This window comes from Pelecanus crispus, chromosome 19, assembly GCF_030463565.1.
Source record: "Pelecanus crispus isolate bPelCri1 chromosome 19, bPelCri1.pri, whole genome shotgun sequence".
Lineage (NCBI taxonomy): Eukaryota > Metazoa > Chordata > Aves > Pelecaniformes > Pelecanidae > Pelecanus > Pelecanus crispus.
Window position 1 is genome coordinate 5,035,275 of NC_134661.1, and position 22,213 is coordinate 5,057,487.

The 22,213-nt window shown below is 50.0% G+C and overlaps 1 protein-coding gene across 4 annotated transcripts in view; it reads right to left on the reverse strand.

Moving 5' to 3' along the window:
- The window catches only part of GRIK4 (glutamate ionotropic receptor kainate type subunit 4), a 141,242-nt gene that overhangs the window by 5,979 nt on the left and 113,050 nt on the right, over positions 1-22,213 (reverse strand). For 3 of the 4 annotated variants that reach the window (XM_075723317.1, XM_075723318.1, XM_075723320.1), the window contains 5 exons: positions 14,865-14,978; positions 6,649-6,758; positions 4,328-4,501; positions 4,014-4,179; positions 939-1,164 (listed from right to left, as the gene is read on the reverse strand). In XM_075723317.1, coding sequence (XP_075579432.1) covers positions 939-1,164; positions 4,014-4,179; positions 4,328-4,501; positions 6,649-6,758; positions 14,865-14,978 — 790 coding nt within the window. The remainder of the gene's footprint in view (positions 1-938; positions 1,165-4,013; positions 4,180-4,327; positions 4,502-6,648; positions 6,759-14,864; positions 14,979-22,213) is intronic. The other variant, XM_075723319.1, reaches the window with a different exon arrangement.

Genomic DNA, 22,213 nt, shown 5'->3' on the forward strand with positions numbered 1-22,213 from the left:
CTGCTGCCAGAGATCCCAAAGAAGGGCCGTGGGAAAGACTGCAGCTCTCCTCGTAACTCTGTACTATTGTCCCAGCGAGCAGCTTTCTGCTCTTCTTATCTGCTACAGTTTCACTGTTTAACAAGACAATGCCAGAGCAAATTCAGTCCTGAAAGTAAGGATCTGCACTCACGATCAGGTTACTGTGACTTTACAAGCTTACGCATGTTAGCTAAGCTATAGTGACTGTTTGTGTGACGGTTCTTGTGTAATTCACCTTAACTTTGTATTGCTAAGTGCAGGTGCTTAAAGGTCAGGAACAAGGCTTCCCTAGCCTATGAGACTGGCCAGAAGATCAGTCGATCGCTTGGAATAACAACTACTACCTCCTTTTTCTGTGCTGCCCTGGGATATGATGTTCTCTTACTAACTCTCATAGAATATTTGAAAGAAAAAAACCCTGCATTTGTTAAACCTGATTATTAGCCGAGATAGTCACTGAATTGCCCAATTCTCTGTCCTGGAGTTTTAAGAACCACCAGATGTTAAGAAACAGGTGCTAAAAGCTACAAGAATTGCAACAGCATTACTTTTACAGCACTTCCGAGATAAAACAAGGAGCACAAAACGATTCAAAAACACTGGTTCAAAAGGGAAACAGTCAGCAAAGAGCATATATGCAGAAAATAAGCAGCAATTTTGAAACATCTTTCACATGAATTATTTAAAGAGCCGCAGTCGCGTGTCACATGGCTCTGGACCAGAGCAGGGTCTCGTACATCCGCCTCTGAGCGTGCACCTTGGGCAACTGCAATGTATTTGATTTTCCTCCCGAGATAAAAATGACCCTGGGCAGAGCTGTGAAACGTGACATGGGCTTTAGAGCCGGTTCAGCCTTTCAAATGCTCCGGTCCTCTGCCGACAGCTGAGAAGGACTAGAATTTTTCTTCACTGCCTACCGACGGGCATGCCAATCCCGTAGCCCTTGGTGTCCAGAAGGCCCCCGACCTGCGTGAGGTTGCAATTGCGCTGACGATAATACTCGTTCATGGTGGACTCCAGCAGGAAGGCATAATTGGAGTTCAGCACGCGCGCAATCCCTTCCTCCGTGCTCTTCACAAAGACGCTCGGCTGCTTGGAGTACATGTAGTTCCACATCCGCTGGTACGTCTGGTAGCGGGAGTTCTGCAGGAGAAAGGAGGCAAGCGCAGCTAAGGTGGGAGCATCTTGCTGTAACATAAACCCCAAATTTAAACCGCTATGAAAAGGCCACAATGGGGAAAGGAGTCAAAGCAGGTCTGGGGCCAGATTCAAAAAGGATTTAGATGCCTAACCTCAATTTATTCCAATGAGATTTAGAGGCCCAAATATCTTGGTGGATTTGAGACTTTGTTGGCAAAGCTGGGCATGAAATGCATACCTAATTCCAATAGGTTCCAGCAAAGCTCTGCACAAATTCAATTTTAGAAAAATACATCGTTTCCGTAACAGTATATCAAAAACACACAAAAAAGCCAGAAGAAATAGCTTGTGTGTGGCTGATTTAAACCACCGAACACTCCCTGTACAGCTCGCACCCTATCGTCTGTCACTGTAACCTTGTGCTTAACAGTTCACCGGCATCAGAGCCGGACACCATCACCTTGAGAAGGGCACTGAGGGCTGGGGGCAGAGCCAAAGCTCTTTGGAGTTTGTTGCTCCTTGAATCCGGATTTTGGCTCACCCCCTCATAAGGCAAATCAAAGTATCTGCTTAAGAGAACTGGAGTCTTTTCATTGACTGCAGTAAACTAAAGCTCAACCAGCCCCAAATCCTCAGACTTGGCTGGTGGTTGAGCCCACCTTGGTTTGGCTGAGAGAAAAGCTGACCACAGTTAATATCTCTTGCCTGTGCTGAGCAACGAGTGAAACCTGCTTGCACAAAGACTGAAGATAAACACACTCTGGTCGCCATTAGGAGTTTCTGAATTTACCCCTTTCCCCTCACCCTTGCATTTCTGCAGCGCACAGAATCCCTTGCACCACCTCCCCCGCTGCCAGCGCAGCAGGTACGTGAATGCTGCCAGGCACCCCCTGCCATCGCACTTTCCAGGGCTCATTCTCTGCGGCTGGCGAGCAATGCAGGAGAGCCTGAGGGAACCTGCTGCTGACCTAGTTACTCTCCTCATCCGTCCAGCTCTGCCCTCTGGGTGCAGTCACTCGGGCAAGGGACAGGGAAACAGGGTGTGCGTTTGTTCCCGATTCACTGCACTTTTAAACCTTAATCCTGCGTGTTAGTGTCAGGGGAAACTGCTGCCAGGACAAGGCAAGGTGCTTCAGCAGCGGACTCATGGCTCATGCAGCCAGGAGCTGAGGGGCGGTGAAGGCAGCCTCAGCCACACCTGCTTAACCCATCGCTGCATTTGACCCGCCATGGTTACACCAGGGGCAAATGGATCCCAACATAGTTTAAAGCGTTGCAGATGGTACAAGAACATCTTTTGCTAATTTCTTCTCTTGTACCAGTGACTCCTGCACCTGCCAGACAGCGCAGAGCCACAGTCAGGATTTTAAACTTGAAAGCCTTCCTGAATGGGCTTAAGCTGTGCCAGGGGAGGTTTAGGTTGGAAATTAGGAAAAAATTTCTTTACGGAAAGGGTGGCCAAGCATTGGAACAGGCTGCCCAGAGAGGTGGTGGAGTCACCATCCCTGCAAGTGTTCAAAAAACGGGTAGATGTGGCACTTCGGGACATGGTTTAGTCTAGTCTGCCCTTGATTGGCTTAGAGTAGACTTGGTAGTGTGGGTTAATGGTTGGACTGGATGATCTTAAATGTCTTTTCCAACCTAAACAATTTTATGATTCTATGAAAAGACCTAAGCGATTGCCTCGTATACAACCACGTTAGTCACTTGGGCTCTGTTCAGCTCATTTTAGATAGAATCATAGAATGCTTTGGGTTGGAAGGGACCTTTAGAGGTCATCTAGTCCAACCCCCCTGCAGTGAGCAGGGACAGCTTCAACTAGTTCAGGCTGCTCAGAGCCCCGTCCAACCTGGCCTGGAATGTTGCCAGGGATGGGGCATCTACCACCTCTCTGGGCAACCTGTGCCAGTGTTTCACCACCCTCATTGTAAAAAATTTCTTCCTTAAGTCAATGGTTGATTTATCATGGTAGCTCTCAAGCTCAGGCTCACTCGAGAGATTTCTCAGGGTTCCCAATTCAGTTCAGACTCAGAGAGGGGAAAAAAGTGCAAAAAACCTTTTCCTCCTCTCAGAATTTCGACAAGTAATAAATAAATAATCCTCAAGCAGGTCTTTGTGCATTCAGAGCACTGCAGAAATGATTCACTCATTCATTTCCCTTCCAAATAGAGTAAGGAAGATAAAAATTACATTGGTCTAAACAGCACGCATAAGTTTGCATACACTTGACTTATTTGTTTTCAGTGCCACTGACCACATACAGACGCCAGCACTTGCACATATGCTAGCCTACCTGGGCTTTGCAAATGTTTCTTTGCTTACCCAACCTGAGGGACTCTAATGTAAAAGCTAAGATCACATCAAAACCTCATAGAGACCCATGGAGATTTGACTGCAAATTCTCATCTACTGAAGACCGTGCTATGTCATCACTGTGACACAGGGATGCGTACCACTTTCCCACCCACGTGGTGACACTCCAAATGTTAAGTTGCTTTCTAAGTCCAGGCAGGTAAGTCTGCTCCTCCAGGGTCCAGCACAGATGTCCTGACCCTAGTCAGGGTCATGTCCTGACCCTAGACCTCTAGCACCCCAAGAGCATGCCAGCCGCTGTGTTACAAAATCCTGCCTTCCCTGTTCTCTGCCATGCCTCCCCCACCATTCATCCCATCATCACCCACTGTGGATCTAGCCCAGTCCTGTGCAACCCAGCAGCCAGGGGTCTCTCCAAAGGTCCCCTCCGTGCCAGAAACTGGAATGAAACAGGCATGACAGGCTGGGGCAACACCCAAATCTGATTAAAGGGTGCCCTCTGCACCCCCTGCCCCAGTTAGCAAAAGAATGGGGTTTACTTGGAAGAAGGTCATGCTGGAGCCGCCGTGAATGGTGCCGTACTCGATGGCTGTCTGGTCAGCCAGGTCGTCTACGGATTCGATGGGGACGTCCATCCGCTGCACGGTGAGGAAGGCTGCCAGATTTGCCGTATAGGAGGAGATGATGATCAAGGTGAATGCCCACCTAGGGAAAGGGAAGGCAAAGACGGTGACCTGAGATTTCCCCATGGGCTGAATCTGATCTCCATCCCCACCCTCTGCCTCTCCATCTGCTTCTGCCCAGAAAAGACCCACAGAGAAGCCTTCCTTAGGAGGAGGGCTGACCTCCTTACCAGACTCCACTGACACAGCGCGTAGATAATGCTTGGGGGGCAATGGTGGAGCCTTGCTGCATGAATCCCCCGACTGGAAACCACAAGCTGTTGCCGAGTGAGTACTGATTCACGAGAAGATTGCATCTGCCTTGCGAGCAGGGGTGGGGACTGTACCACTCGTATGGTGTCAATCTAAAGTAACAAGAAACAGGTAGCTCAGGTAATTCACTGGGAAATGGGGCACTTTGGAGAAAAAAAAGCAAAAAAAGAAAAGATCTGAAGCCCTAACTCTCCTGGAGGCAGATCTTTCTGAGGAGAAAACTCTTCGCTGTCAATTGATGCCCAGGGCTCAAAGCTGTGTGAAACGCTTGCTCTAAGACTCAGAAGTGAGAGGCTTTCTTGTAAAGATTTGCAAGAGTTTTGAGAGGCTCTGCTGAAAATCTGGGCAGGGCTGCAAGGAGGCTGGAGCCCTGCGTGCGAATTCATACCTCAGACAACCACAACAATAATTCCAGCTGTTCATGGACTTGATGTGAAATTGAAACCAAACATCTTTGGCTGTGTTCCCTCCTGGAGAATAAGCATCAATGGGAAATTCAAAAGTGAAGTGTGCAAGACCTGACTGCATGACACCATCAAGAAAAGTAACTGTATTGTGCACAAGGTTGCTCTGAGAAGGTCCTATCACCCTGGCAAACTCTGGGTCCCAGGTCTAGTTTGAAGCTGAGTGCTGGTGTTTCAAAGCATCACACACTTTCAGTGCTCACAGGGACAGGACAGATGTTGGAATCCAAAATAACTGACAGCCCGTCACTGAAGTGACTGTAGCCTAGCGCTCTCTTTTTGCCGTTTCCAATCCCCGGTTCCCTGGTTGCTAAGAAAGTCTTCTAATTCCTATGCTGCAGTTCATTATATTGCTAATGGTTAACAAAGTTGGTGCCTGGGAGGGTCATTTTGGGGATACTGCCAATACAGCTGCAGGGCTCTGCCAGCTTATGCAGCATTAAACCAAAATGAGGTGTTTGGTTTTGTTTCTGCATCTCCTACCTCACTGTGATGCCAGTGAGGTCAAGGTTATTTCTTGAAGACTTTCTATGGTTGGATCAAGCACTAGCAGCAAAAAACACTGCTCCGGGAGAGTGTTCTGCAATTCACAGGGTCAAAAGCTCCCTGCTGCTGAGGAAGGCAGAGAGCAGCGTCCAAACCTCCATCTCCAGCGGTAAGCCACGTAAAGGCACCTTTTTGGAGGATCATGTTTAAAACATGAGGAGGGGGCTAAAGGGGCACCAAATCTCAGCCTGCAGAGAGCATTGGACTGCATTATTCAATGGTTTCTTCAGAACTATGTTTCTGAGGCTGTAACAGCATTCGAAGAAACCATTGAAGCCCTGTCAGAATGACAACTTTAGCCATGCTAAGGGACCGAGTGACAGCACAGTTCCAATTTTTGTAATGAAAATTGGGTATTAACCATGTCCCGAAACAGCCTTTAGGCCCTGAGCACGTCTTTGGTACACATTGCCATGACACAGTTCAACTATATCTGAAAAGGCCCATCTATGCCACCAACCATAAGCGGTTTGTTAGGAGGTCAGGGAAAACAGCAACGGAGCGCAGACGCTGTGCCTTGACGGGAGACGCGCTGCAGACAAGCGCTCAGTGATATATTTTAAGGCTGATTTAAATTAGTCATAGGGAAACGGAACTGAGAGCTGTCAAGTGAGGCTTTGCACACCAACCAAGAGGCTGTTGAAAGATATTAATGAACTTCCTTTTGCTGTACACACTGGGTTTTACAGGGCCAGAGGAACCAAGCATCACTACTGGAATTTGCATTAGTATCTCTGAATGCATTTGCCGGTATCTGCCAGCCTCCACCCTCCTGTTCAAGACAAGTGCTTGGTTTACCTGTTGCAGATCAAGCACCTACAGGGAGCAGCACCATCTACTGCGCCAGCCCTACTTCCCAAACCTCCTCCCACCCTTCCCACGCAGCTCTCGGCACCGGCACCCACTGCTGCAGCCAAGCATGCTCCCAAATCGCGGCATGCTGCTCCTGCCCGCCCTGTCACAGCCATGCCAACGGCCATCCCGGGGCTGCCATATGCATCGCTGACGTGCCTGCGCGGGCACTCAGCGGCAAAGCCCCAGTCCCCAGCTGGTGGAAGGCAGGGGGCTGGGGTGCTTCTGCTGCCCTTACTGTGCCCTCCATGCTGGTGGCCTGGGTGGTGTCCCCATGTCCCCCTGCCCAGCCCCTCACCACGCATCCCCCCACGGGTCCGGGAGCGTGACGCTAGATGGCACCGCGAGGAAGGAAAAGGCACCGCCAGTCACTTTACCGAGCAACCAAGAAGAGGACGCAGCTGACAGCCAGGTAGGCGAGCAGCATGAAGAGCCAGACGCCAGGGGAAAAGGGATCCAGGAAGGAGAAGTAGCCAGGTTTGCGTCCCTGGAAGGGAAACAAAAAGGAGTTTGACCTGCTTGTATTTCTACAAATTAAGTAGTCTGCTCTGAAAATGACATGAGGAAACACACCTGCCCTGATGCTGACAACGGGTGGGAGCAACGGAAGGGAAATAAAGTAAACGGGGCTTTGCAAAAGCCTTGCAGGAGAAACAGGTGACACCAAATGCAACAAATGACCAAGTCCTGCAGCATCTCCGCGCTGGGAGGCATCTCCTAAGACTATTCCCTCTCCCCACCTCCACTGCTTCTGCTCCTCCCGGCAAAGAAAGAAGTGAACGGATAGAAAAATCGAGACAATTGCAGCACTCTGCCCAACCCACGGTAGGATGTGCTGCACCCTGGCCTGCAGGGCCTCCGAGGGGCGAGTCCCCACCTGGAGCCTTTGCCCACCAAGCAGGCTGCACACCGCGCGTGCCGGGCAGGAGGGGGCTCCCCTGGGAGAGCACGCCTCAGCTCGGAGGTGGGTGGGATCCTCTGCATGAAGCAGAGTGGGGAAAAAATATTTTCATACAGAAAAGGAAAAAAAGATGTTTGCAATATTTCTGGTTTTCTTCCTTCAGCCTTGAAACGTTTCTTCTCTACAAAACTCAATAAAATTATTACTTTTATCTCAGGGAACACGATATTTTTATCTCCAGGATGCGTCAGAGTTTCCTGTTTTTTTCTCAGCAAACCACCTTTCCTTGAAAAGTAAGGCTTCACTGCTAGAAAAAAAACCAGGTTGGTCTTCTCTCAAAGTACCCTTAATTTTCACAAGGACACTGCCACCATTGAAATCTTGTCAAATTTAGCAAAATTCATGCAAAGGGAGGATTATTTTCTAGAAGTTTCTCAAAAGCTGAACACCTCCCATTTTGGTGAGCGTATGTCTCCTGCCACCACCAGCTCTGTATATGCAGCAACTCTGCAACGCAGCCTCCTCCAGGGTGGAAAAAGCAGCCATTAATTTACCTCCGAGCACACTCAACACCATCGTGGGGGACAGCGGGAGAGGTGAAAATAGAGCACAAGCCACAGGACTAAGAAGTGCTCTTTTGCTCTCTGTGCAGTTTTTAATGTCCACGTAAAGCAGAAAGCGCTGTGTTTCAGCACTATGCACCACTGACGCACCTCTCTTACCCCAAGCACTGCCAGTGCTCAGGCAATGCTCATCTACCTCAGGCATCTTCTTTCCCTACCGTCTCCTCTGAAAGACTCCCAGCAAAAGCATGGGCTCCCAACGCAGGGCTAAAGGCTTGCATTAACCCTGCGGGAATGTCAGCCCTTTGCTCACAGAAGCCTGGATCTTCTGCCCCGAACCACGAAGTCAGTCCTGGCATCACAAAACCTCAAGCTCTACAGTTTCCCCAAGCACCTGTAACCGGGAAGCTGCCCGTGAGTCAGAGCTCCTGCGAAGGCTTTTACTGTAAAGTCAGAGTGGAAACAGCCTTTTATCACATCTCGGCCAGGCTGTCGGTGTATTTCTTACTGGCACCTTGCTCTGTTGTGTGCTGAAAATGTCTATCACTGTTTGCTCAACGCAGCTCCCTCCAGCAGCCGTTTCCCAGCACTTGCAGCACAGCAGCTGCTCCTCTGTAGTTCGCTCGCTTTACGCAAAAGCTGCTGCCGGGGATCATCTCTGACACACAGAGGCCTCATTTTTCCGTAGTCCACTGCCTTACCCTGCCCATCTGTGACACCACATAAACTAATAATAGCTGGTAATAAACAACACCTAACCTCAATTGCCATAGCAAACCCAGAGCATCAAGGACCAGAGTCCTGATATTTTAGAGCTGTGCTTAATCCAAAGGTGGTGAATAATTTTCTGTTTTTACAACAGTCCCCAGGAAACATAGCTGCTTTTTCTTTCTTTTTTTTTTTTCCCTTCCCCAGACTCAGAGCAGCACTTTAAATTCCATTTCCATTAAAAAACCACTGTTTTACTACTGAAGTATTTCTAATCTTATGCAAAACTTGAATTTCACAAGGTCTTGGTAGTTCTTCTGTGAAGACTAAGTTGTTGCTACAAAAGGCAATAGTTATCGCACAAAAATCTTTCTCTACTAAAAATATCTAGGATACTGTGATAGTCTCAGCTCCAGTCACCAGCTGGGACTGTAACATCTCAGAAACCTTCTACAGCAAACTTTGCCCTGCATGAAGTAAAGAACCACCACACCATAACATCCTATCCCTGTATCCTTAAGGACAAGATGAGTTTGAGCTTTGGATCTACATTAGCATTTTTAGCAAATCTGGCTTATTAAGCCTTTTAACAAATAGATGAGTTAAGAATCAGCGGTTCAGACCATCCTGCATCCATTTTCAGATTAATTTAAAGTCACTTCCCAAGCAAAGGTTCAGGTTCTCCTGGGTATAATTCCAGAGCCTCTCTTTAAGACAAGGTCTCTCTTCCATACCGGGTTATCTTACTGTGCTTGGTATAAGCAGGTGAGGCGCAAACAGTGAAAGATACTACATTCTTCTTTTGCCCTTTCCCTTTTTTTGGTCAATTGCTGCTGTGTTCTGCTTTTCCTTCTATTCTTCCCAGAAACCCAGAGACAGACAAATGACTGCTACAGCCACCATCTGGGCCCAAACCAAGGGCCTTCAGAGCCAGAGACACTGCTGGAAACTACACCCCCAGCATCCCGGAGGGATTCACATTTCCAGTAGCATCCTTTGCTCACCTTGCTGGAGCTCCTCGCGCTATTTCAGAGAGGTGAGACCATCTCACCAGTGTGCAGGCTCCAAGGTGCACTCCCTCCGCGCTTCTTGCTGATCCCATCCAGATGATCATGGACTTCTCAATGCCAATGGGGAGCCAAAGGTAGCTGCTGTCAAAGCTCTTTAGTGACCGCATGGCTTTCCTGGATGCCCCACAGGCCCCTGGTTCTCTTTTTCATCTAGAGCTAAACTGTCTCAGCTGCCCCTCTTCTTCCACAGGTGTTTACACACTCAAGAATGAAATGAGGCAATGGGAACCTTCAGGGTGTGAAAGGCACCGTCTGCCCTCGGCTGAGCAAACGGGAGCTTCTCAAGCAGAAGATCATTCCGGGTGGCTTATCCGTGTCCAGCATCCCAGAGCTGGCAGGAAACTCCCAGGCACTGGCGGTGCCTCGCCTGGGGCTCCCTCGTGAGATGCTCCTGTAACAGAGTTCCTTTCTGTAATTAAGGCCTTGACGTCTTCTCTATGTTTCTGGGGCAGTTTGTCAATAAATTACACTCATTAAGGAAATTGCGTTGGAAGCTTTAAGTCTCAGGCTTGGCAATGAGTCTCTCCTGTGACTTTACAGTAGTAGTAGTTCTGGTTCTTTTCAGCTACAGTCATTTTCAGGCTGCTGCTACATATTCTTTTCATTCACAGTTGTGGATAAGAATAAAGATATTCTGTTCCCACGGAGGGCACAAACTCTCTCTTATCTGTCTGTTTTGAAGATGGGAATGACAATATCTGGAGTCTGTCAGATATTTTTAGCTGCTCCCAATACAGCTTTGTTAATTGGAAGAGCTATTTTTCCTGGAATAGAAATGTTCAAAATGTCCAATAATTGATGAAGGCCTCCTGCAAATCCTCAGATGGAAGCAGGAGAGATTCATTTACCCTCCTCAGTCGTTCTTGGAAGTCTTCATTTCAGCCAGAGAAAACCAGTTTTCTGGGCAGATACCGGTGACTGAAGAGCCTGACCATGCAGGACATCTGGGAAGAGGAGGAGGAATTGGAGCTATATGGCACGGTCCTGGATTTGCTTGTGTTCGGGTCCGTAAGAGATGTTATGACTCCCTGCCTGCCCTGCACACACACAGAGCCTGAGGGGACCCCAGCGCTCGCCTGTTCCTTCTCGCAGAAACAGTCAGCCCTACCTATGTCATTTCTCATAGACAGTTGTCCCTAAAAAAGGCAGGCAAGAGAACTCTCTTCTGTCTCTGCAAGTCAGAAGGAAAGCAAGAAAACTCAGCCTGGAAAGGCAGAAACATCAACGCGTGCTAGGTATAACTGCAGCGCATTTGGCCTCGCCAAAATAAAGCGTGTATAGTCTAGGATGACCACATCTGATCCAGGTGCAGATCCAGATCCCTCCCTCTCCAGGGTCCTTTCTCTAGAGTCAATAAGCAAAACCCAAGCACAGGTTGCTGTGAATCCTGAGCCTAATCTGGGGTCACCAGACGGTCCATAACCGACAGGCCAATGCGTACCACAGCCCCGGGCATGCCCGGGGCCAGCGCTTGCTCCCATCCCTGCTTCAGTGAAGCAGGAGGCTTGCTGGTTATCAGGAGGGGTGCTCAGCTTCCTCGGCCTCGGCTGTCGAGCCTCCTCTGGCTGGAATGAAGGAGCTACTCATTCAGTCCTTCCCATTTCGTGTCTTCTGCAGCAATCAAGCAGAAACACTTTAAGCCTCAGTTCACTTGGCCTAAACTCACCTATTCCAGTGTGCTCACCAAATCTACATTTTCTCATCTTAAGGTAGAGCACAGCAAGGACTTTCAGGGCTGATGAGCCAGAATCACATGCTAGCTGGTCCTTCATTCCCTCCCATAGAGGCAGGTATGTGCGCAAAAGCACGTGTATGCTACAAATAAACCTGACTTTCAACATCCCCTCTGTGCAGAAATGGCACTGGGCACCTGATTTCAGCCCTCTGCGAAGCAAAGTGAGTGCTCAGGACCTGTCATTTATCTCCTGCCTTCCACAGGTCCCACCAGCTGGTCAGAATGGGAACATAATAAAACAAAGCGAGCTTTTTCTCGTAGCAGCCTGCAAGTCAGAAAGCCTATTAGAGTCCCTATGTCAGAAATCCATACTTGATTATATCACAAGTGAAATTGAGAAAAATGACAGCCCCATTTAAAGCTGCCATATTTGGTTATGTGTGATAAGAGACACATACACTGTGGCGGCTGGGTTGCAGGGTGGGGAGGAGAAAGGGGGGAGAAATCATTTGCCACTGGAGTTACATGGAAATTAAAATAAAATGTCATCACACTGGGAGGAGACCAGGGCATGGAGGCAACTCCTCAGCAAAAGATTTATTTGAGGTTATTTATTAGGCTACGTCTGATCTGCTCCGTGATTAACATACGTCAGCTGCAATTTCTGACATTGCAGAGATGTCTGCTGGGGCAGGAGAGGGAAGGGAGGGGAGGGAACAGGAGCAGAGGGGGCTGTGGGGCTGCCTTCCGCTGCTCTGCAAGCCACGGCCTTAAAGGAAAAACAGCGCAATTAGCTATCTTGCCTTTCCTGGTTAAACAAATATTTACCAGTTTAATTAGCTAATTGCCACGCAGCTCTTGGAAACTCTCCTCAAGCTAGGCAGGAAAGGCCTGGACAAAGAGGGGCCAAGTGCTGGAGAGGGAAGCGGGGGCTCCGAGCTTCCCTGCTGGGGAGATCTCCCTGCTCCCGGGGAGGGCATGAGCCCAGGCTGTCCCTGCCATTGCAACTGGTGGCCTCGACGCAGCAAAGCAGGGCTCGCTGCGGGGTGACCTGGCCTGGGAGATGCCCCGCGTCTCCCTTGCAAGCCCGCCTGGGTCTCTGGGCAGGTCCCCTACTCAAAGTCCGAACTGGCTCCTTCGTCAGGCAGCTGAAGACCGAGTCCTGACCCATGGCAGGGGACCTTTTGCCAAACACTTTTTAAGACTGTAATTATTAACCCTGTTCGGTTTGGTAAATGCCTAAAGGGCAGGCTGGAACACGGCTCTGTTGCGTTAGTCTGGTACCAGCACGAGCAGCAGATGGTCCCTGCCCTGAAGAACTTACACTCTAAGTAGATGTGTCAGACACATTTATATCGAGCTCACACAGAGGCAGCAGCAAATGCCTCGCACTTATAGAGCAGATCACATGCAAACCCTGCACCAATATTCCTGTGTTTCCTCTGGAGGGAGCAACATCCGCCTCACGCTGTTCAGGGAATGATGCCTCGTTAAGGGACTTGCTGAAGGTTATGGTGTAAATCGGAGGCAGAGCACGCATGGTACTCAATCCCCAAACTTCAAAAATGCATGCAAGAAAGCAATAAACTCCATTATAATCCCAGCCAAGAGATGCTGGCAGAAACGCCTCCCACGTCCACGGGGCAGCTGGTGGTGTGAAGAAGCAAGCACAGCATGGAAGGGACATTTACACTTGATTTCCGGGAGCTTGCAGAGTCTGACCCTTTTTGATCAGTTAAGTCATTGATCCTAAATTCTGCACGTACCAGAGGAAACAGAATTTTAACTAGATTTTAATTACTTGTTTGTTCTTGGCAGGAGCCACTCAGCACAGAGAGATGTATGCGCGTTTGTTTATGCTCGTACCAAACGCCACATCCTTAACAGCCTTGGGAATTGAGAGAGGGGGCTGGGAGAGGCAGCTTTAATTGTTTTATCCTTTTGGCTGCTATTGTTGAGCTGACGGGAAACCAAGACTGTAATTTGCATCACACACGGCACCGTACAGAGCACATTTCCAAAACGCAGATTGGGAATAACATCTCATCCTGTTGCAAAGGACCTGGATGCCAGAGCTCTCCTCCTGTGACACCAGGGAACAGGGGGCTTTGCCTGGCCCATATGGGCATAGCTAGGGAAAATCTGTCCCCTCCTGAGCTTCAGGAAGAAGCTAGAACAACAGCAAATGGGAACGCAAGAGAAGCTATTAAGAGTTGAAGACAACAAATGTTGTCTAAGCAAAGACACGACACAAGGCCATGTACGTGCTTGCACGTGTGAATCCCCTGGGCAGATTCACAGCAGCTCTGCTCCGAGCCACAGGCACACGTGCTGCTAAACAGCCACCACGTAATGCCTGACCTGCCTTCTGGGTAGCAGCAGCTAACCATGTCGCTGCTGCTGCCAGAGTTGCAGAAGATTATTGAATGCAGTGGAGCGACAAGCAGAGCTAGTTGCTAAACAACAGCGCGCCTCCCTTCCCGCTCCTCCCTGGCCAGTGCAGAAGCAAGGGGGTCCGAGAGCGCCCGTGCAAGGCAGGGAGCACCTGCGGGGAACACGCTAAGAGTAAGGAGCCTTCCTTGGGCTGCAGGGCCCACTGATCTTCAGGGTGAACAACTGAGAGGAGGCAAATGAGAAGGGCTGAGAGCAGAGGAACAGAGCCCATGCAGCACAAGGAGCTAATTGCCCACTGCGGAGTTCAGCCTGACACCCTGCCTGCCCCGGGGCAGCGCCCTGGGCCACTCAAGGAGTGCCATTTTGCCCTTTTCCTGCCTGTGATTAAGAAAAGCAGAGGACTGATCTGCATGCAGAGCATTTAGAATCATAGAATCGTTTAGGTTGGAAAAGACATTTAAGATCATCCAGTCCAACCACTAACCTACACTACCAAGTCTACTCCAAGCCAATCAAGGGTAGACTAGACTAAACCATGTCCCGAAGTGCCACATCTACCCGTTTTTTGAACACAAAGTTTTTTTTTTTTGTTTGCAGGAGGTCACAGCAAAGAAAGCGGTCCCAGATATCTTCTCAGCCTGATCTTATTCTCAGATGCGAGAAAGCAGCAAGGCTGCACCCCACAGAGGCTGGGAATGTAGCTGAGATTAGGGCATTTGGGCCTCGACAGCCACTAGGTGCACCCATAGGTGCCCTAGCTCAGCCTCCCAGGCAGTCTCCCCGCTCTAAGTGCAAATGGACGGTGACTCCACGCCAGGTTTGCAGCAGTTCTGGAGCCACCAGCCGCACTGCTGGGCTGCTGCACCCATCCAGCCCAGCCTGCCCTTAGCACACCTCGCCACAGCGGGCTCAAAGCCACATGAAGGCCATCCTATGGCAGAGGCCATCCAGACAAGCTGACGTCTCCCCACACTTCCCCTGGTAGCACCGATCTGACAGGGCTCTGCTCGTGGCCCCTCCACTACACCTGGAAGCGCTGTGTGCCCGGGGAGGACGGGAAAGGGGAGCCAACAGGGCTGGGGGTTTGAACAACAGTAATCAAATCCACCAAGCTGACATGAGGCAGAAAGACAGTGAAAAGGAGGAAATAAAGGTCAAGCACATTTGTGTTTAAATAAGGAACCAAAATATTTTTACGAGTCATTTGTATTCCTTCTATAACTAGGCACGATTGCATGCAAATAATGGAGGGACATAAACGGTTATAAAATAAGTCTCTTACCATATGAACTCGGTAGAGAATACTAATTCCCAAAGTCATGAACGGCTTAGAGAAATCAATCACCTTCTCCCGCTCTGCCGTAATCGTCAGCCCCGCCACGGCCAAATCGGCTTTCTGGAGAGAAAGGAGAGCAGAGGAGATCAGGACCCCGAGCCTGGGAAAGGCATGGGGTGGGGAAAACAGCAAAGCCATGTCCGGGGCCGTGCAGGACACCCGCTCCTGGAGAATGGACGTCCCATCTTTCTGGGACAGGGCACATTTGCTGCAGGGCAAAACCCAGGCTCTGTGCCAACCACAGAGTTTTGCCGGCGATGTTCGGACTGTGTTCCTGCACCCTTCTTCCCCCGGTGCGTTTCGCATAAGCCCTGCTCAAACACACTCCAAACTTTATCCCACCTTGTGCTCAGAACCATTCTCCGTACTTTTCCTTTCCTCACCTGGGTATTTTTGTCTCTACACTTACAGGTTGGAAAAGCGCAAAGCTCCCAGTGGGGAGCCCGCTGTGCTAGGAGCTGTACTAACAGTGAACGAAACGGCAGCCCCTGCCCCCAAGTGCTCGCAGCCCGAGTGCCATTTCTCTTCATTGAATGCTTCAAGACCTGGCAAAACAGGAGCCATCGAGACAATAAATATTGTACTAATCCAAAGAAGATCAACATCCCCTTCCACAGCCCCTGTTGAATACAGCTGTCCCCTTCCAGACAAGACTTACCTGCAAGCACCAGAGGTAGGAAAGCATAACAAAGCAGCATTAGTACCCCCGTACCCCGCGTCATGAAGTTTACAAGCCTGCCAACCCCAGACTTCCAAAATTGCAGATCAGTCTCTAAAAAATTCAGGGGACTGGCATAAAAATTTCCAGATTGACTTGCAAAGCAAATGAGATTAGGGAAAAAAGTAAAAATAATTCCTTCCAATGTTAATACCCTTGTAATACAGGTAAGGGATTTGAATTTTACACATTATTTTTATTACTATAGCTCTTTTAATGTCTATAATTGCTTTCTGTAAAAATGAAACCTCCTCCATTCCCTTATACATTTGTTTGCCTCCTTTGCAGGATGATGATTAATTATGCAAGTGGAAAAATGGAAGGGGGTGAAAAGAAAAACTATTTCCACTTGTCGCCCCTGAGTTTCATAAGGTCTGTGCAGAAACCAAGGCACCATCAGGCCCCAAGACCCAGTAAAATATGCAGCTTATCTCCCTGGATCCATGCCCTAGTTGTATATGCACCACGCAAAGGCAAATTTGTGGGGCCATCGCTCTTACCATGCTCTCTGACCCTGCTGCTCTCAGATTATTTTCATTAAGAGCATGAGGACTAATCACCTCCTGGCAGAGCTTTGCCCGGGGGTCTTTCTGCCCTCTGCCCCCAACAGACTTAAAGGCAGGCAGGGAGGAAGGGCCGGTGAACGGATGGAGTCGCAGGAGCAAAGAGCAGCACTGCTGGAGCCTGCGGAAAGGGAAAAGAAAGGCAAGGTATCTGCAAACCCGCCCAGTAAGGTGGGTCACGGGGAAGGTGATATTTCACAGTCCACGCAGGACTGCGTTATTGGACAAGCCCAGTGCCAGGTCTTTGCAATTGTTTCCAAGCAGCTATTACAGATTCCTAGGAGGTTCAGGCTGGAATGAATTATGAGCTAGGGAGGATTTCTGCCTAGCCAGACATTTACCCACAGGGTGTTTGAAAGGCACCAATAATCACAACGTGGTGTGTGAGCAGTTGAGCCCTATGCAAACACCAGCAGATTACTAAAATGGGATCAGTTCATCTGTGGAACATGGCATGTGAGGAATTTTATCTGCAAGAAAAGTGTAAAGCTTCCTAAACCTCTCTTGTCTATACTTAAAAGGGTTTGCAGGTACTATTGTCCTGGGGAGAGCTCTCCCAGCAAAACCCCTCATGAAGATAGAGATTATTCTAACAGTGGATTTCTTCTCCTAGTTTTCCAAACTGAATACAATTCTACCAGCAAAGTTGTAGACTAAATAAATGGTAAATAGGCCGCCTCAAAAGTGTTTAATGCAAAAGCTCCAAGGACATTTCCATGCCTATCCAGAGGCCAATACAAAGGTGCTGCTGAAAGCAGCAGCCCAGCCCCCAGGTTTGCCCAGCTAAGTCACCATCCTTCGCCTGCCCCCACCCTCTCAGGGGTGGGATGTGGATGCCATCAGGGAACTTGGTGCACTCTGGTTATTCCCCCAGCTATCGTCCTTCGGGACCCTTCCAGATCACGTAGGCAGCAACATCTTGAAAGCTGCTCTTCCCTACGCAAAATATAATGCAAATCCATCCCCGTCCCTTTGCCTACGGAGCAGAAACAGCACAGCAGAGCTGCCTTCACCGGGCACGCAGCTTTTGCGCCCAGGTCCCTTCTCTCATCTCCAGAAGGTCCTGCCATTTCATTAGAGTTGATTTCTTTCCACTCATTCCCTGCCTGGTCAACTTTTGTCCTTTCAGGACTTTTGGCAGCATGAGAGCTCCCGTGGGTCGCAGCCTGCTCTAACCTGTGCCAGAGCTCCCGCAGCAGAGCCCCGGCTCCTCGCGGCTTTAGCTGGGGCTGTGCTCCGTCAAAGACTCTCTCCCTGCAGGCTCGGAAGTCATGCAAGTTAAGAGCTGATTTCTGACAGCAATAAACTTTGATCTGGGAATGGCATGCAATGTATTCTCTGCCTGAATATCACCCATTTCATGCTTTTGACTTTGCTTCTTGACGTTCTCGAAACTTCTTGTGATTCACTGGGGTCAGCGTATCTTAGTTACAGAGGAGCTCTGCAAACCCAAGTGCTCTCCAGCCCTCACCACCTGAGCACAGGTAGGAGCTGGCATTTTATAGGCTAAACAACGCACTGGGGGAAGAAATGGATTTTGCTTTGTGCTTCTGCAGTCTGTCCACAACCGGGCTCTGGGGAAAGGGAAAAAAGGAGAGAAAGGATGGGGGGAAGAGGGGGAAAACACTGTTTGATTTTCATCCTTCCAGCACAGTTGCAGCTATAAATGTCAGCGTGAAATAGGCTTAGGAAAAGACCCAGAGCATTTTGGGAGTAGAGACAGACACTTCTTTAACAAAACACTGCTTAAACAAGGCCAAACTCTCGCTAGGCGAGAGGAAGCCCAGGTGGGCTGGTGTCTGAGATAAAAGCACGAGCTGCTACCACCATACCTGGCATTAACCATGGGATCTGCCTGCATTAGCAGACAGGCTCGCGATGCCACTGGAAAGGATGTTAAACACGGGGGCTGAGCCGGGCTCCTGAAGAGGAACAACAATTAAGCAGCCTTAAGAAGCAAATTGCAGGGACTGCCAGTCCGGAGGAGGCGGCCGCCTCTTCGCTGCGGATGCTGACAAGGCTCATCTCGGCGCTAATGGTGATGAATGGCGCCTGACGGCAGCCCGCAGCCCGGGCAGAGAGCATCCCGCCAAAGCCTCCCGCGACACTGGGGACCGCCCAGGAGACTGGCCCTGCTCCGGTCCTGCAGCGATTCACAACCTCCTGTCAAGCTATGGAAACAAGAACACAGTGAGAAAGTCCAAGTGGCGTAAGGCTTTGGGCTGTCTCCGTGTCAAACACAGGGAAAAGAAGCCTGAAGGACGGCTCTGGGAGCACAAGGCTGGGATTTCTCTTCTAGGAGCGCGAGTCCCTGACTTGAACAGCACCTTGGATGCTACATCCCCTGGGTGCACAGGAGAGCACCCTTCTCACCAGCACTGCCCACAGAGCACTGACAGCGTGGCCAAGGTCAGGGAAAGCTATTTGTTACACTGCCCCTGTGCTTGGAGGGCCTTCCAAAAAGCTGAAATCAGTGTTCAACCTTCAGGACCCAGCTGACCGCCAGCTATTACCCGCCTTGCAGACCCGTGGGCATCAGCTGCTGCAGACGCTTGCCCCGCTGAAAACCTGTCCGGATGCGGTACTGAGCACCCGGCTGAAGGTGACCCTGCTTTGCGCAGGGGCTTGGACTGGATGATCTCCAGAGGTCCCCTCCAATCTCTGCTATTCCGTGCAACTCTGCAAAATAAGCAGCAGCCACTGCACAGCAGTTTGGCTGCTGCCGGCTCACCTGGACAGCGGCTCCCGAACCGCCACGGCAATGACAGAGCAGTCTCTCTGCATCTGCAGATCTGTCCCACGTTACGGTGGGTACAGCTTAGCTGCCGGATCAATGTGCTGATTGCTTCTGCTCCAGCTGCCCATCTGATCTGACAGGAGCTATTTTGGGTTGTGCGGCTCCTCCCGCTGGAGCGAGCGGCAGCCAGGTTGTGCACTCGGATGCATATTCTTGCATTTAAAAAGCAGGGCCAGATGAGGGTCACTCAAAACTGGTGTTTGGGGGTTTTTTAAGGACATACACAAATTCCGCCGTATGAAAAGCGACAGCCTGAAAGCCCTGGAGGCTGCAGCCCTCCATTTAAACCACAGTCAGGGATGGGATGACCAACAATCAGTGCAGGTGTCAGCCTCAAGTCTGCCTTCACGTGTGTTTCTTCACCTGGACTAGCTCTAGGGGTGGGAGGAAAAAGTCTGTGCCAGGTGTTCACCATGCCTGTGGCAAAAGCCAGTCAAGGTGAAGCACCAGGAATGGGCACCCTAAGCCCGCAGGGAGACCTAACCAGCTCAGACCACACCCAGCGTCTTCTGCGCAATTTTGGCAAAATCAGCAACGCGATGCAAACCTCTCTGCCCATACTCTCGCTGTGTTTGCTCAACAACCCACGCTCCCTCGCTTCCCCACTCCCCCTCGCTCCCCACCCTCTCAAGCCCCCCCATGTCACACTTGCCAGCGCGATAGCGTGCAAACAGACTCCCCCTCCTTCCCTTCACCCACGCACAGCTTTTCTCACTGAACACCAACGCCCACTGCCGAACGGAGAGCAGGACTCTGCCAATTTTGAAATATCTTCTCCCTCCTTTCCCCTTCCTGCCATTCCCATCTTTGGAGCAGTCAAAGGGAGAGGGCCTGATTGTAAAGCACCACCTGGTCACCAGCAAGGAAGCTGGAAAAAACAACACCCCAAAGCTTTAAGGTCCTTTCAGTTCTTGGTGTTGCTGCTCCTGAGGCCAGACCCTTCCATGAGATGGATAACTTCATCTCCCTCACTTTAAAAAGAGCTTTGACCACCACTGATGCCAGCCAAATTCAAACCACTGACACAGATACCAAAGATCTAGCATTATTCCACAGCACCTCGCTCCCCAAATGATCCTGGGCAGAAGGGAAAAGCAGGAGCTTGCTGTCCCCAATCACCCGTTCCTCACTGTGCACCTCACTCCGTGCCTTCTACAGCAGCACTAGCCTTGCCCAAATACACTTGCCCTGGAAACACTCGTGGATCCGCTGTGTTACCGTCACCAAAGGTGGTATGTTATTTAAACAATGCTGGAAGAAGCCTGGGAAGCTGATACAAGCTGCACAAAACACACGGTCAGTCTGCATGGAGTGTGCTTCTGCCAGGGCCGCTTTGCCCTTCCCGTCCCCTGCACGCTGCCGCAGGCGAGTGGGCTGGGTCCTCTGTGGAGGGGACTGTCACCTAGTGCTGGTACCCAGCCAGACAGGGTACTGATCCCGGCTGCAGCACCAGGAAGTTTCTCGGAGGTCTTATAGCAAAACTGCAGCGCTGGATTCCTGCCAGCAAAGCTTCCTGGCGAAGCCAAACCACACCATCTCTTCTTAGCTCAGCTCTATTCTCCGGGGGCATTCCCAAGATGGGTAAATTCAGGAACCGTTGCTGAGGGATTTCTCAGACACAAGCCCATCTCCTCAGGGAGGAGCAAGGGAGCCAAACACCAACGGCTCGCTGTGAGCAGATGCACACGCACTGAACACGGCACTATGCTACCAAGACAGCGAATACAGGTGTGGCAGAACAAGGAGAGAGCTGTTATGTTGCCTTGAAAATACATTTGTTGGCTTGTATCAGACTAGCAAATTCATTTCGGCTCAAGAACGCGCTGGAGAGAGAAAGAAAGGGAAGACCAAACAACCATCGGGGACTCTGAGCCAGAGACTGTACTGCAGCGGGAAGGAGCGAGATGTAATTCTTCCAGCCCTATTGTCCCCTGAGGCTCTGATGCCAAAAAATAGGAGACAGGAAGATTTGCTGCTCCCCCTTGTTTGCTTGTTACGGATAGCACACGTGTACGGTGTCAGCCGAACTGCTGGAGACTGCAGTTCTCTGTGCCAGAGCCAGCAAGGCTAACGGGGGAAAATCTGCTCCAGCCGGAGAATGGCTTTACTCCCCTGCTCACTCAAGGAATGAGCAGGGTGTTCAGCCTCCCTGCCCTGCATGCACAGAGGGACCAATTAGCTCAGCGTTTTCTGAGTTTGTGACATCCTTCACTAAGGAATGGGCTTGAGTCCTTCCAAGTGATTTCTCCCAAGCCAAATCTCCATCGGCTGATCACAAAGTTTACAGGTTTCCTGATCTGATGACGAGTCAGACTGCTGACCTAGATGCAGAAGTCTCTACAGCTCTTCCACTAATCCCCCAAGCCATCCCTGCCCCCCTCTTTCTTAGCTCTTAATTAGTTTTGTGAGCAAGTCAATAGGATACGTACTGGTGAATTTGGGTCAACAACAAATTTATGTTTATATAGCATCCTTCTCAATCATATCATAGTGCACAATTAGCTGTAATAGAATTTTCAGCGCTTAAGAATAAATCAATAGCTGGTTAATTTAGAAGCAATAAAATGAAACATTTTTCCCATATAGCCTATAGCCGCTCTGAGGAGATTCAGTGCCACGGGGGGGATTACAGAGACGAAAAAAATACTGGAAAGGTACCGCACGGAACTGGACAATTTTCTGACCTTCTGGTCTTGCACACTAAGTGCATGACCCAAACCTCACTTTCTGACAGCTGATCAGGGTCAAGAAGGAATCAGTTCCCTACAATAATACAGCATTGCATAGAGACATGTGCAGAGCTTTTAATTTGGGTAGGCTTTGGGAAGTTTTGACCCGTGTGACAGGTTTATGTCCCAACTAATGCCCTCTCTGTGCTAAAGGCTGTATGGAGAAAAGTGCCCAAGGAATAAATCCACTGAAAGAGGAATGCGTGTGCCCAACTTAGGATCTTTTGGCTCTTCTGCTTTGAGTGGTCCTGAAGTGGTATAAGGGATGAACAAGGGGCTGGAACTGAGGACAAACCCCCTTGGGAGCTGCCTGCCCAGGAAGGAGAGGAACCCTTGGGCTCTGAAATGACCTCAGAAAGCAACGTCCCAAGCAGCCCTGAATAAACATAACAGCAAGCACATGGCCAGATGTGCCCCGTCTGACCTGATCCAAAGTGCCAGTCCCTGGGACTGATCAAAAACTCACTGAAACCATTACAAAGACTCTA